Below are 16,677 nucleotides of genomic sequence, written 5' to 3' on the forward strand. Positions count from 1 at the left end.
GAGCCTGGGTTCACTATCAATGGAAAGAGCTGGGAGATTTGCATTGATAGTGTCTGATTCTTCCAGCACTGATCCTCCTCTTCCAGCAGTACCATCGAGGTGAAAGTGCTCCATCTTGTACAACCTGTCTGCTTCACAGAAAACAATGCCTTAGTTAGAGGTATATAGCTCAGTGGTGGAACTTTACCTAGCATGAACAAGGTCCTGCATTTAATGCCTGGTGCAAAGAGGGAGAGAGGGAGGGAGGGGAAGAGAAAAAGAAGGGAGGAAGCACTGTCTAGTAGTTTTCATCACTTTCTAAGGCTGTGGAACGAATTGTACTCTTTATGATGCTTCAGCTTCTCAAGTACATGACTAACACTTGAAAGAATTATTAAGAGACTTCTTCATTTTTAATTGTATCTACTTGTTGGGTCTGTGACCCAATTAACTCATTCTTGTGAATGTATTAGAAGACCCTGTACCCTCTTAACCTCTCTTTTATAATTATTACTCTCACCCTCCTTGGAAGTGCTGTGTTGATTACACACTTAAAAGGAACTACTTTATAATACCCTCTTGATGCTACGTGGTTGCACTGTCCACCACTGGACCAGACAGTGAAGTCATAGAAGAGTAGTTCTTAAATTCAGAAGGTCTACCTGCATCCCCCTCCCTTTCTCCCTCCTCTCCTCCCCATTGCTCCACCACCTTGCCTTGCAGATTTTAGTCACACATTCCTGCTTTAATACAACTGGCTCTTCTCCCTTAAGGCCCAAAGAGCTGCCTTTTAACAAACACAGACCAATCGATAAATGTGTTTTATCAGTGTTGGAATTGTTGGCAGGTGCCTCACAACAAACATTACTGAAATTTCACCATCATTCCCTTTCTGCCCTTTCCAAATGAACAGTTGTATTTGTTCCTCCTTTCCTCAGATTAGGCTATCTGGCAAGTCTTATTCAAGTGAGATTGATCCAGTTGGCTCATCCAAATACAGGGGGAGTGTGTGTCTGGGAAGTAGCGTTAGCCAAATGGTGTGAAGTTGGGTTCTTTCTGCTGATGTCATCTCTGACCAGTGTGCCTGCTTGGATCTTCAGGAAAGTTCTAACACCATTTACTTGCTGCCATGTGGAGCTTGGTTCTACAGTAGACCTGGGATTTACAAAGATAGAATTTACTGCTGTAAAGGACAAGATGAGAAGTCAGTGCATTGCCTGTCTTGTTCTTAACTGACACTCAAACAAGTGTCTCCATGGAACTGCCCCCTTCCCTCTTTGTGGCACTCCATCTGTCACCTATTTCCTAACATTATTGATAGGGACAGTTGCATGACCCACTGCAGTTCATTGAAAAAGAGGTATGGGTCAGATCATCCTAGAGATGACTGTAAGAAAATAAAAATGTTCTAAGATGGTAACGTGTATCCCTGTCTACTTAGTTCAATCAAGGCTATGAATTATGTGCAGATAACTCGTGGCACTTACTTTTTTTTTTACAGTGTGAGGCTTTGGGGGAAATTCTAGCTGTACTTTCTTGCATTAGAAAGTTTGATGTGGAGCAGCAGGCATTTTTGTACAATATGGAATGAAAGGAGGGAGTCATCAAAAAGACCAGAGAAAGTGCTTTCTTTAGCATACTTTATTTTCTATCTGTACCAAGAATCTGCACTTAGAAAAAATTTAACATGCAACTCAACCACTTTCTCGCTCATCAAGTATGGGTAAGTATGTGGTGTTAGATGGGTCAGGCTGCGCTGTGACCTGTAGCCATGGAAGAGGATGCTCAGCTGGAGTTGGAATCCCTTTGCCTCCTCAGCTTTCACGAACGATCTTAAGAGAAAGGACATAAATGAAGATGGGCACCAGCCACATTCGGCTTGGGAGCCTCTGCTGTATACCTAGATGGGCCCAAGTGACACGGATTCACGACTCAATCGTTTCTCACAGTGCTCTCTTCTTTTTGCCCAGAAACAGAAAAGATCGTCCTGGAGGCTGGAAATGGATTGCCATCCTGGAAGTTCAATGACCAGCTCTTTCCCTGTGACGTGTGTGGGAAAGTGTTTGGCCGACAGCAGACGCTGTCCCGACACCTCTCGCTGCACACAGGTGAGTTAGGACCGCAGCCACTTCACCTTGGCCCTCTGTCACGAACCTCTGCCCTGGCCAGAAGTGGAGTTTCTCTGAGGGACTTGCCACAGGAAGTGATGGAACTTGTCCCTCCTGACCTTGGCAAGGCCTGCTGCTTGGCCTGTGTACACAAGGCCCAGGAAAAGGCTGTTCTTGTGTATTGAAAGGGCTTGTTGAGTTTGAGTGGGAAAGAATAACACATTTGGACAGATCAGAGTGAAAATCCTGACCTCTATGATTTCCGTCTTAAAGCCTCAGAGAATGGCCTGCATCCCATGGTTCTGTGCTTTTATGCTATTGTAGTGGGAAGGGATGGGGGACCACCTTTACATAGCAGTTTTTTGCCTTTAGTTCTATGAATGTATAAAGGTTGATTCTAAGGGTTAGAGGAATAACAAGGCAACCAAGTTAACAAACAGTAAGAAGGAATGAGTAGTGAGATAACTACTAAAAATAAGTGAAGATGAAAAGAGGTGAGGTGAGGTAAAACCAACGCTGAGTGTAAAGCAAGAAAAAGTATGTCTAGGGGATATGTGCTATAGCTCAGTGCTAAAGTGTCTCCTTAGTGTGTGGAATTCCTGGGGTTCAATCCCCAACAGCAAACAAATGAAGTGATAAAATCAAGTATTTCAGTTATCATGGGGAAACCCAGACTTTTAAAATACCCAGCTATATCTTATTTATAGGAAGCACACTCACCTAGATAGATAGATAGATAGATAGATAGACAGACAGACAGACAAAATAACCAAGGTTGCTTGGTATGGTAGTGTGTATCTACAATCCAGCATTCAGGAGACTGAAGCCAAAGAATCACAAGTTTAAGGCCAGTCTGAGCGCTACAGCAAACCCCCCTCCTCCACCCACAAGCACAAGGTGAACAAAAATTCAAAATAAAATTTTTTACATTGTACAAAATAAAGAAAGCATTAATATGACAAGATTCATTAGGATCTTCTTTATATTTTTAATCTTAAATTCCACTAAAGATAAAATTTAGTCATATACTGAGCCACAAGGAAACCTGTTAATGTATTTTTTTAAGTGGAAGTTTTACAGGCCACATTCTCTGAGTATAAGTAAGTGAAATTTAAACTGAGGATCAATAAAATACCTGCTTAATTGGACCAATTAAAAGAGGAAAATCAAAATTCAAGCACCAGACATCTAGAAGGAATAAAGAGCGATTCAAGCCTCCAGCCAAAACAGCTATCACTCTAGTCAGAGGGAAAAAAAAAATGAGACAAATTAGAAGAGAGAGAGGCAAAAACTAAAGGAACTTGGCACTCATCTTAAGAAACTGGTAAAACAACCAAAAAACTCTACAAGCTGGGCACTGGTGGCTCACGCTTGTAATCCTAGCTACTCAGGAGGCTGAGATCTGAGGATTACGGTTCAAAGCCAGCCAGGGCAGGAAAGTCCGTGAGATTCTTATCTCCAATAAACCACTAGAAAACCAGAAGTGGTGCTGTGGCTCAAGCAGTAGAGCACCTGAAGAGTGCAGGGACAGCACCTAAGCCCAGAGTTCAAGCCCCATAACCAACCAAAAAAACAAAAAATCTACATCAGCAATAAGTAGAAGTAAAGCAAAATCCCTTAAAGCCTGAATAAGAAAAGAATAGATGCTGTGGTTCATGCCTGTCCTCCTGAGCTACTCAGGCTCAGGGTTCAAAGTCAGCCTGGACAGAAAAGTCCTGGAGAATCCATCTTCAATTAACCAGCAGCATGCCAAATTGGAAATGGGACATCGACGATGAGTAAGAAAGTTGAGCAAGAGCTTTAGGCTCTGAGTTCAGGCCCCAGTACTGGCCCAAGGGTAGGGGAGAAAGAACAGACAGAAAGAAAATAAAGCAAATACATTCAAAAGTAGGAAAGAAAAAGGCAAAGGAAGGCTAACCATCAATCCAGATGATACCTTAAATTATCAAAAAATAAGGACAACTCATGGTGTTTAAAAAAAAAAAAAGCAGACAAGTTAGATGACAAGCCTTTTCAGCAAAATTGACCCGAGAGACAGGCACAATGAATAAATCAGTTACCAGGGGAAATTTGGAAAGAATCTTTTTAAATGATAGCACAAAACAGGAAGCTCCCAGTTCACTTAAAGAAGTATAACGTTAATATTAAAACTCAAGATCCTCACTTAGGCCAGGCACCAATGGCTACCTAGCTACTCAGGAGACTAAGACTTGGAGCATTGTGTTCAAAGCCAGCCCCGGCAGAAAAGTCCTCCTCCCATCTCCAATGAATCAGCAGAACTGCCAGACTAGAGGTGTGGCTCAAGTGATAAAGCACCAACTAGGAGCAAGAGAGCTGAGCAAACATGAGGTCCTGAGTCAGCCTCGGTAACAGCAGATTACTAATATGAATGCAAGAATTCTAAAGAAATGATTCTACTCTGCCTGCACCTAAGTGTCCTCCCTTTCCTTCCACTCAGCAGGTGCTGGGGACTACCTGTAACAACAGCAATGCTCTATGTTTCATTGTAGAAACACTTGGTTTTTTAAACCATGTTCTTTTCTGTGAAGTAAATCTGGCAGGTATTTTTATAACCCAAGCCCAGAATACCAGGTAGAATTAGAGAAAGAAAATGAAGTTGCTGTTTGCTGCTTCTGCTACCTTAATCTGTTCATTAAAAGCAAAGTCTGCTCCTCCTCCTGCAATTTTCTTGATTACTCAAATGAATTCAAAATGCAACTCTGGAAGCCATCCGGAAAACGTTAGTCAGTTTTATGAGTGAATTTCCATTAAGAAATTAATTGAAATTTTTTTATTTTATTTATGCAAGATGAAAATTGCCAATTAAATTATTTTATATGAGTCATTTTCCCCCTTTAATTTCATTAGTTTTTATTTCTTCACTGACCCAGACCTGGAGCATAGGGAAAGTGATTGGACCTCACTCTCCAGTTGCTTCTTCTAGTCCTGGCTCAGGACTCACCCGCGATGGACATGTAGGGAGACAAAAACACATGCGGACACAAAAACATACACACACATAGATGCACACATATCCAGGCCCATAAACATATACACATCCACGTACATGTGGGTATACATACATATATACATCCACATACACCCATGCACATGTGTGCACACATGAAAACACAGACATGAATATGATGCATTGCCTATATGTATGCACACATGTGTGAGCCCTGAGACCTATGTACGTGCACATGAGTGCATACACGCATGCACAGTACACTGATACACCTGCACATGTGTAAACAGACATGTGTTACACACACGCATGCACACATACACATACGTTCACACACAGTATTCTTTGGCCGCCTGTGAGGCCCCGTTGTGATAAAGAGTGGCTGTGCATGTCCAGGAGAAAACAGTGGAACAAGCAAGGACAGGGAAAAGGGAGTGGGAGACCTCTGAGGAGACAGTGAGGAAGCCGGGGCCCGTCCCTGCGCGTGGTGCTTTCATCCCTGCACGTGGTGCTCTTTCGTCCCTGCCAGGTTGTTGTGTTTGTGCTGTATTCAACCATGTATCAGTATTTGGTCTGATCACTATTTTAAAAAACGAAACAAAAATAAGTTTCCAGCTCACTGCCAAACCTTGCCTTCCAAACCTTGCTCTGGAAATCCGTCCTCCTCTTATGTTTGGAAGCACTAACAGGGGTGCAGACCACTAGGTAGACTTAGAGCTGTCGGCCCCAGGAAGTGACTTTGCCCTCACCTGCAGGGAGATGAGCCACGCTTCCCTCGCTGCGCTGCTGTTAGACCATCTCCCACCAGGACTGTCATTTCTATTTTCTTAAGCTTAGTTGTCATATATATATATATATATATATACACATATATATATATATATATATATGTAAAAGTACTGTACAGAGGGGTTACAGTTTCATGAGTAAGGTAATGAGTCCAATTTCTAACAAGAATGGTTACCTCCTCCTTTGTTTTTCCCCCACCATCCCTTTCCTCCCCACCTCCCCAACCCCCGCCCCCTAGCTCAAACTTCTAAAGTTCATTTTCAAGTAGTGTCGTGTACATCTCATTGTTACAATGGGTCAACCTGTATCCTTATTTCAGCATTTTGTTATTTCCCTTCTCCTCCCCAAATTAGAAAAATGTATATACAAGATGCAGGGCACCAGAATCAAATACGTGAAAACAGGGGTTACACCATGGGGAAGGACATACAAAAGAAACAAAAAAAAATCACATGGTACATTATAAATACATTAAAAACATAGCAAGAAAGAAAAGAAACCGCTTGTGTCCCTATCTTGAGGGTTCATTTTGCTTTATATCATCTTAAATGGACATATATACATAGCTTTTGACCTTTCCTGCTTGTCCTAGACATATACTAGTTAATACAAATAAGGGAAACCATGGGACTTAGGTTTCTTTGGGCCTGGCTTAATTCACTTAATATAATTTTTTTCCAAGTCTTTCCATTTCCTAACAAATGGGGCAATGTCATTCTTTCTGATGGAGGCATAGAATTCCATTGTGTATATATACCACATTTTCTTGATCCACTCATCTACTGAGGGTCATCTGGTTGGTTCCATATTGTAGCTATGGTGAGTAATGCTGTGATAAACATAGTTGTGCTGGTAGCTTTAGTATGGCCTTGTTTGTGATCGTTTGGGTAAATGTCCAAAAGTGGGATTTCTGTGTCATAGGAGACCTCTATGTAGAGTCTTTTGAGGAACTTCCATACTGCTTACCAAAGTGGTTGAATAAGTTTACACTCCCACCAACAATGCAGTAGCGTTCCCTTCTGGCCACATTCCCTCCAGCATCTGTTGTTACTAGATTTCTTGATTATAGCCATTCTAACTGGGTGAGGTGGAATCGTGATGTTGTCTTGATTTGCATTTCTTTTATGGCTAAAGAAGTTGAGCATTTCTTCGTGTCTATTGGCCATCCTTCTTTCCTCTTCAGAGAAGTTTCTCTTTAAGTCTCTTTAAGTCTTATTAATCAGGCAGTTGTTTCTTTGAGGATTTGTTATTGGGTGATTTAATTTTTTGAGTTCTAAGTATATTTTAGATACAAGACCCATTAAACTTAGTTTTTAAATAGTTATCTTTAAGTAGCTATACAAAGGAGTTGCCATTGGACAACACAGTTTACGAATTCGATGCGTCTTGATTGTTGCCACCCTTTCCACACCCTCGCCCCCCTCCAGTCCACCTCTTTCCTCACTTTTCTTAATTGTGTACAATATGCATTGAATTCTTGCCTGCATCTCCCTCCCCTCCCCCATCTCCATTTGTCTACCCCTCTCCCCTTACCCCCATGGCACTCCTTTCAAAAATCAAAAAAGAAAAAAACAGTCAACCTTGCCAGGAAACAAGTAGTACTTTTATTTTTGAGAGCAATGTGGGTGTTTTTTTTTTTCCTGTTCCTCTCCCCTAGAGGAAAGAAAATACAAATGTCACCTGTGCCCCTATGCTGCTAAGTGCCGTGCGAACCTGAACCAGCACCTGACCGTCCACTCGGTGAAGCTGGTCAGCACCGATGCCGAGGACATTGTCAGTGCCGTCACCTCAGAAGGCGGGGATGGGAAGAGACACCCGTATTATTACAGGTAAGTAGAGCTGGGACCAGTGTCCCTGTGCGAACCCCCCTTCCCCTCTGCTACTGCCGTATGGCACAGAGCCCCTTTCCTCAATCATTGCTGGCCCTCGTTTCGGGCTTAGATTGAACTCTGCACCTACACCAGCTCTGCCTTGGCTCCAGTGCCTGGGGTAGAAAAATTGAAGGAGAAATTGTTATGGAGGCCACGCTGTGCAGTCAACCACCAGAGAGTAACTAGACTCTGGGTTTGGTTAGCTGGTCAGTTGGTTTGGCTCACACTTGTCATCCTAGCTACTCAGGAGGCTGAGATCTGAGGACCACGGTTAGAAGTCAGCCTGGGACAGCAACAGTCCATGAAACTTATCTCTAATTAATTTTTAAAAATCTAAAAGTAGAGTTGTAGCTCAAGAGTTAAGAGCCTCAGCCTTGAGCACAAACACTAAGGGACAGCGTTCGGGCCCTGAGTTCAAGCCCCAGTACTGGCACACACACACACAGTGTAAGAAAAATGAGGAAAACAAAATCCGAAAACTCCATGAAGGAGCTCAGAAGGTGTTACCTACTGTTCCTTGATTGCTCTGAACCTTAAGTCAGTATTCCCATTTCATCCTTCATAATCAACCTTTAATCAACCTTTATTTTGATCACTTTGAGGCCCCAAGTTCCAGGTTCAGCCAAATCTTAGCCATAGAGATACTGGTAGATAGGAGCTTCTCAGGGCTGTGTCTGGCATGGCGTGGCACTGGACAACCTCTGTGCTTTCCTGAGGCAGAGGGAGACACTCCAGCGGGGACCACTGGACCAGCACTAAGTACTTGGCAAGGCCCGATCCCTTTGCCCAGAGGAATCAGGCTATGTGCAGCATCTGGAATCTGTACTTTTTAATTAACTTTATGATGATTAGCATTCTTGCGGCATGTATGGAATTGCTGCATTATGCTGGCACCTCATCTATTTGGCATGGTGACCACTCGAGCGGCATTCCACAGGATGGGAGAATTTTCTAATGCAATGCCCTTGGGTGGCGAGGAAATGAAATGCATGTGAACGCCCCGGTTTCCTTGGTTGTAGCACAGTCTTACCTGTAAGAGTCTCACTCTTCCCTTCCCCGCCCCCTTGCTGCTTTTTGCATAGCTGTCACGTATGTGGATTTGAGACTGAGCTCAATGTCCAGTTTGTCAGCCACATGTCGCTCCACGTGGACAAGGAACAGTGGATGTTCTCCATCTGCTGCACGGCCTGCGACTTCGTCACCATGGAGGAGGCAGACATCAAGGCCCACATTGGCTCCAAGCACACAGGTGACCCCCGTTCTGTACCTGTTGGACTTTTCTTTTTCCCCTTTCAGTTCTGAGGCTCTGACTCGGGGCCTTGTGTTTGCAAGGTGGGTGCTCTCCTCTGAAAGCCGTGTCTCTAGACCCTTTTGGCACTGGCTAGTGTGCATTGCATGAGGTAAGGTCTCATTGGCTGCCTGGTCTGGTCCAGGCCTGTGATCCTCCTCCTTGTGCTTTCCCTGGGCCTGGGCCACCACATCCAGCCATTGGTGGAGATGACATCTCTGAAAACTTGATGCCCAGACTGGTCTCAAATCACCCTCTGCTTCTGAAGTAGCTGGGATTACAGGCTTGGACCACTGGACCAAACCTTCTCCATCTCCTGCACCATTGGAAGTCAACCACTTGGCAAAAGTTTTGTCACTACCATAAGAAAGACCTTGACATGTCCTTCCATAGAAGGGAGGGCTTTCCTTGAGCCCATGACCGAGCCTCCTGTTCTGGAGTCACAGTACCGTGACCTGGCTTAGTGTGGGCCCCGCTGACCTGAATCCAAGTGTGCTGTTGAGAGCGCAGCCGAGCTGCAGGCCTGGTCCTTGTCTGCTTCCTTTTCTCACCAGCATGCATAACCGCTGCTAACTTCTTTCTCTGCTTGGGGCTTGTGTCTTCACAGGCTCAGCAGCCCTCTGAGATGAATGCTGTAGTGATCACACATGGAGAAACAGAAGCTAGACTGAAAGTGGTCAGAACAAACAGGGTGTAATAGATTTGGTGCCATAGCCTGCTCACTGCTCAGATAGCCAGCCCCACAAAATGCATGGCCAGAGCCTTGAACCTTTCTGCTGTGCTGTGCTGTGCTGGGGTACTGCACACCTAATTCCACAGGCTCTGTTTCCTTCTCTGGAACCTGTGGTCCCGATGCTCTCCGTGATGATGCACGGCAGCTCTGTCCAGAGGCAGAAGAAAAGAATCTAGACTTGGCCAGCACTTGCCTTCTGCTCGAGCCTCGTGCCATCCTGGTTAACTTCTTCTATTTAATGATGTTCACATTTTGACTTCACTGTGCAAGCTGGGGTACAAATGACACAGGCCTGGAGTTGTTAAGTGAGAGTGAGGATGACCCCCACTTCACGCCACATTTGTGGTGCTTACACATTAAGAGCTGATGTTGCTCACTGCCAGCCCTGGGTGTTGGGTCAGCCCCTTCCATTGCCAGCTCTAGAAGAATCTGGGAGGGGAAATTTCCATGACAGTAGTGCTGACGAGGTGCACGGCCAAGAAGGATTTCTGTGCATCTCCGACCACCTGAGCTCATTGGTGCCAACGTCAATAAAGGCTGTTTCTGTCCGTAAATTGAGCAGCTATGACTTGGGGGTCTGCAGAGAGTCGTTATGCTGAGTGAGAAGGTGCCATTTTTACAGTAGGTTGTCTGACTGTAACCACATTAGCGTCATGCGCAGTAGGTGAGCTGGGAAACCCAGATTGAAGGCAATTAAATTCAGCATTTCTGAAGTGGCTAACGGAGGGAAAGGCCGGCCTTCCTCGCCTGCCTTGTTTTCACTCTCTCTCCCTCCCTGTCCCCCCTCCCTCCCTCTCTCTCACTGTCTCTCTCTCCTTCCCCCTCTGTTCTGTTAAAATCCTCAGTTTTCTAGCCCTGTTCACCCCAAATATTCCTGACTTTTTGTCCCATCCCATTGCACAGCCTTCTCCCTAACATCCTATCTTAAGAAGCCATAGAAATGTCTAGAAAGAAGCTGGAGTTAGCACCATTTTCACCAATGGAAACTACATGTTTACAACTAACTTCTGTGACCTCTCTTCCTAATTAGCTAGGGCACACTGCCAGTGTCTCACTCCCCTCTGAGTGAGACTTCATGGACAGCGACAAATATTTGTTAGTTCTGAAAGCCAAGAGTGACACGCATTAAAGAGTTTCTTTTGTGATTCAGTAGAAACTCTTAATGCTATGACCATTCGAATAAGATGGAAAACATTTTTACAAGCCTACAGACTTTTTATATTTTTTAAAATTTAAGGTGATACAAGGTGTAAGGTGATGTACAGAGGGATTACAGTTACATAAGCCAGGTAAAGAGCGCATTTCTTTTTGGACAATGTCACCCCTTCCCTTGCTTTCTCCCAGTTTTTCCCTCCCATCGCAAGTTGTATAGTTTATTATATAGTTCATGAGTATCATTGCTGCATTTGTTCACCCTTTGTCCCTCCATTTTTTGTGCCCTTCAATGGACAAATAAGACAAGAAGAAAAAACACAAACAACAAAGGAAAAAAACCCTCTTGTTTCCATTTCCCAGAGTTCATTTCAATAAATATTATTTTGCGTGATCAGATGCACATAGGCTGTGGGCCTTTGCGTTCTTCTGAGAGCGTCCTCCTCTGGTCTCACTGTGTGTGAATGCCTAGCATCCTGTATAGATAGGGCCAGAAGTCAATGCTTTGGGCTTTGGTATCATACAGCTTCTGTCATTATGACTCAGCTTTGCCATTGGTACTTGGAAACAAGTGTGGCCTAAAACTTCATTTATAAAAACGAAGCTTGTCTGGGCATGGGGCTACAGTTTGCTGACCACTGTATCCAAATTAATAGTTTCACAGTGGAAGTTTCCTATGTTTAGTACTGTTTTGAGGTGTTTGAATAACACAGAATCTACCACTTAAACCTGTACATGAATGAGCTGTATTGAGGTAAAAATATTATATAAAGCAATATATTACAATACATAGACCTAGAATGGGGAGCCTGTCTTATGTCATTGCTTATCCAGTGCCTCGTCTGTACAGTGTGAGGAACAAATGTTCGCTCACTGAGTAGGTGTAATGTATGTGGCCAAGCTCCCCTACATACCTGTGCTTGATGAATAGGAAGATAACTCACACTCCTCAGGCCTTGCTTAGTCCAGTTGACTTCTTTATGTAATCTGTGTGGACAAAGTTACTTGGTATGGAGAAACACACACTTGGGTTCTAGCTCTGGGTTGTACGTCAGGTTCCATGAAAATAGCATTGTAGTGTAGGAACACGACACAGGGATTATGATTAATTCATAAATATTTTCATGAATTTTTGAGCACTGTCTGCATGTAAAACAACATAGGAAACAGTATGTCATTATATTTTATGAATGGCATATATATTTATATATATATATATATGTATTAAGCTTTATATTAGGATGATAGGGCTTAATCTCTTCTGTAATGTCATAATGCAACTAGACATTGCTTTTCCTGCTTTGTGTATAAAAACTCAGCTCCAACTCTCAGAAGAACAAGATGAGACAAATGCTACTATCATCCCCACTTTACAGACGTGATTACTGACACAGTCAAGTGCCTCGTTTGGAGTTATGAAGGGGACATCCTATCCAAAAGGCAAAAAGGACATGGCTCAAGTGATAGAGCATTTGCCCAGCAAGCATGAGACCCTCAGTTCAACCCAGGTCCTGGGTGGTAGGAAGACTTCAGCTGGCTACCTAAGTGCACTGGTGTCCTTCTCCAAGGATCCTGTGATACCTTGGATTTAGGTAGCCCTGGCACCCTGCAATCACTGCAGAAGCGGATGAGAACTGAAAGCGAGGGAGGCTGTTTGAACTGGGAGTTGGCAAATCAAGCAAGTTGGGTCATACTCCTAAGCTATATCAGAGTGATTGATGTGGCATCGTGAATCTTCATAAATTTATCAATTTAGGCAACTCTTCTCAATGTCTTCTCTTAAGCCTCAGGACATTTAAATCTTTGTTTAATAGTAGTAAGATGAACTTAATCCCAAAAATGTGAAGAATCTCCTATAACAAGCTGTTCAAAAGCTCAGGCTTAGAAGATGGATTTGGAAGAGTAATACCAGCAAACAAGGGACCCCTTCTATTTGTGTACAAAATGTGGCTTGGCTGGTTAAATGTTTAGACAAGGGACTGGCAATGGTGGTAGTAGCTTTCACAAAGCTTCACTGTGCCAAGGGAAGGCTGTGTATTCTGAAGGCATACCATCTTTTCTCGTGGTCAGTGACTCAAGTCACACACTGCCTGTCTAGGAGTCATGTCTAGTTCTGATAGGAATGAGATTTTTTAAAACATTGTGAACTGAAATATGAGTTGTCTGCAGTCAACCCTAAGTATAATTCTCACAGGAATAGGATTCTCTCCCTCTCTACTCTCCCCTTCCCTCTCTCCCTTTCCCCTTTCCTCTCTTTCTCTCTTCCTCCTTCCCCTCCTCTCCCCCAAGGCCTTTCTAAGCACATGCTTATCACTGAGCTATATCCCTGGCCCCACTTTCTTTTTAAATACTTTCTTTAATTGCATAAGTAATATATGGCTAGCCCAGAAAATTTTAAAGACCAAATAAAATGATCATCACACTAATAACTTTAGATTCTAGTCATAATCCACCATTGCAGTTTTTTTTCTTACATTTATGCCTAGACATAAACTTATATTTTATTTTTAATCTAATAGAACAGGGTCCCAGAATTTATAGTCACTTCGTTGTTTAATGGACTGGTAAGGAGGGAACCAGAAAGCAGTCTTCCATGTTTTCTGCCGTACTCTAAACTGTGGACTTGTACTGAATCTATAAAACTGTGAGGAGAATTGAAATCTTAACAATTCCAATTTCCCTAGGCCAGTTTAACTCTCCAGTTATTTTGGCATTTATATTATACAGGTTTTTGCTTGTTTGGGTGGTACTAGTGATTGAACCCAGGGCCTCATACCTGCTAAGCACTCTACTATTTGAGCCATGCCTCCAGCTCCTTTTGCACTGGATATTTTCAAAATAGGGTCTCCTTCTGTGCTAGAGCCAGGCTGAGCCTGTTCCTGTGCCCACCACACCCAGCCTATCTGGGATAATAGCCTAGCCTTTGGTTTAGATGGAATTGCTTGAACTTTTTTCCCTGCTTGGCCTCAAACCATAATCTCCCAATTTCTCCTGCCCAAGTTGCTGATATTATAGGCTTCATACTCAGCTCCCTATAATGTCCATTTATAATTTTTCCCATGTAGCCTCAAGGGGTTCTACCACTTCACACACCAATCAGAACTCAACCATAGTAAGCTTCCATTTCTCACATTAGCCTTCATGTTATTGTGGTCAAGTTTCAGCTTATTGCATTTACTATGAAGCTTACAATGCATTGGTGTTATTTTTGCTTTAAAAATTACTTTTATTACCCTCTAGAGACATTTCAGTAAGAAAAAACACGAACTTACTATTTCATTCTGTTGTGTAGACTCGTTTAGTTGTTGTCATTTTGCTTCTGCCTCAAGGACTTATTTTCAACGTTTCTTTGAATGCAAGTCTTCTGGTGACTAGTTCTTTCTTATTTTTTAATGCCACCTCTTTGAAGAGTGCCTTCATCTTGGGAATATGTTTGGAACTTCAAGTTGACAAGCTTTTCGTTCTTTACAAATGGTGTCCCACCGTCTTCTCCCTTGCATTGTTCCTAATGAGGAATCTGCTGTCTTCCTTACTTTTTGTTCTTCCACATATAACATAGCTTTGTATCTTTGCTTGCTTTTAGGACTTTTTTTCCCCTTTTAGTTTTTTATTTTGTGTTTGTCTTTCTGAGTTTATTTTCATTTATTTTTAGTTATTATAAAGGCAGCATACAGAAGGGTTGCCGTTACATAAGTCAGGTGAAAAGTACATTGCTTTCTGGACGTCACCCTTCCCTTGCTCTCGGTCAGTGTTTCCCTCCCACCCTTACCTACAACTTACATAGTTTTAGTGAGTTCCACTGCTGCATTTGTTCACTCTTCGTCTTCTGGGGTATTGTTGTTTGTTGTTTTCTGATGAACCTTACTATGTAGTGAAGGCTGACCTCAAACTCTCCCTTCTCCTGCCTCAGCTTCAGAGTACTGGGATTGCAGGTGTACACTACCACACCCAGCTCAAGGACTTTTTTTTTTTAACTATTTTTGAGCAATTTAATGATAATTATCATTTGGTACAGAGTTCTTTGTTTTTTTATGATTGGGGTTTATTGAGCTCCTTAGATCTTGGAGCTATTGTTTTTTTTCCCTCAAATTTAGAATGTCTTTGTCATTTCAAGTGTTTTATTATACCCTGTTTACCACATGAGAGGTTCCATTTAAACTTGTATTAAGCTTCCTGAATCACTGACCCATTCAAAGGTACTCTGTTCATTTGGAGGAATTGTTTTGTTTTCTTTCAGATCTTTCCTGTAACTTATCTTTGGGTTCACTAGTCTTTTCTTCAACTGTGTCTAATCTGCTCAGCCCATCAGTGTGATTTTTCAATCCTAACATTGTGATTTTCTTCTGAAGAAAATGATGTCCTCCATATCTCTTCTTAATTCTTTGAATTTATAATGCCCTTTCACAGGTTTTAGTAATTGTGCCAATGATAGGTCAGTTTTGATTGGTTGATTTTTTTTTTCTTCTTCCTAATTTGAGTTGTGTTGTTTCTTTGCATGCCTGATAATCTTCGTTCCAATACAAGGAATCATTTCCATGTTGGGTGTTTTGTACCTGATATTCCTATAAGTATTATTGACCTTTTTCTAGGATACAGTTAATTACATAGAAATTTTGATCCTTTTGGGGTCTTTCTTTTATGCCTTGCTAAGCAGATCTGGATCATCAGGCATTGATCTATCTAGGGCTAATTATTAGCCATTACTGAAAGCTATTCCTCAGTTTTCTACCTAATGCCCTGTGAGCTATGTATTTTCTGACCTGCTTAACAGAAACAGGTCCTCTGTCCAACCCTATGTGAGCAACAGGCACTGTCCTCACTGTTTTTTATTTTTATTTGTTTTAATCGTATGCACACATTGCTCTGATGCATGCTCTTCTGAGGACTCCAGGAGGACCTTCTGTTTTCAGGCCTTCTTTGTGCTGCTAGCTGCTCTTACTCCTTTATCTTCAATGTCAGCTTGTTGGTCTCCCCCGATTCTCAGCTCTTTCTCCTCTAGTCAGGAAGTCCCCTCTCCTCTTTGTTCCCTGCAACCTGGAATGTAAGTTTCTCAGGACAGGAAGCTTCATAGCCAAGGGCTTGCCTCTGGTATCTAGTCTCTCAGGGGCCACTCTTCAGCATTGTATCCAATGTAGTACACACTATTGTTTGATATACTTTTAACTATTCGTTTTGTTTCGATCGCAAAGTGAGATCTGGATTTTAATGGCCTGTTGTATATGGTTGGCTTTGAGGGAAAATCTCAGGTGCTTGATGAACATGGATACTGAGTCATACTTACTCCATCCTCTTCTGCACATTGAATAGCCATGTGACCTAGGCTAGGTTTACCCCTCTGTGCCTCTATTCCCTCAATCTGCAAAGTTAAGAACCCTCCTGTGGTACCTATGTGTACATAGGAGATATTCTGGTACTGAAGATTGCTTTCTAGGCCACAGCCATACTAAGCATGAGCCCTAAGCCACCCCCACTCCTAGGATTTTTGAGAAGATGAAATGAGACAGAAAATTTGAAGCATAGCATAGTTCCTGGACATGTTCTGTACAGCTGACCTATTGTTGCCATTGCATTTTAAATACTTTAAGACCTCAGTAAACCCTTGTTAAATGGGCGAATACCTGACCTTGGCCCTAAGTATCACCCATGCCCTCTATGCAGGTTCACTAGAACCTGAGGCCCATCCCCAGTGGGCACTCAGAGAGCTGTCAGCATTGGACAGTGCCTCTGGAATAGTGATGCACTCAAGACCCAGTCCCCATCCTCAACTGCTGTCATTTTGGTCTTTGTTT

General features: G+C 42.8%; 1 protein-coding gene across 1 annotated transcript in view; it reads left to right on the plus strand.

The window, feature by feature from the left end:
- Znf827 (zinc finger protein 827) overlaps nt 1-16,677 on the plus strand; it is a 148,940-nt gene that overhangs the window by 128,112 nt on the left and 4,151 nt on the right. Inside the window, exons 9-11 of the mRNA XM_042701742.1 lie at nt 1,950-2,087; nt 7,502-7,673; nt 8,798-8,964. Coding sequence (XP_042557676.1) covers nt 1,950-2,087; nt 7,502-7,673; nt 8,798-8,964 — 477 coding nt within the window. The remainder of the gene's footprint in view (nt 1-1,949; nt 2,088-7,501; nt 7,674-8,797; nt 8,965-16,677) is intronic.

This window comes from Dipodomys spectabilis, unplaced genomic scaffold, assembly GCF_019054845.1.
Source record: "Dipodomys spectabilis isolate Male_0828 unplaced genomic scaffold, ASM1905484v1 ptg000297l, whole genome shotgun sequence".
NCBI lineage: Eukaryota > Metazoa > Chordata > Mammalia > Rodentia > Heteromyidae > Dipodomys > Dipodomys spectabilis.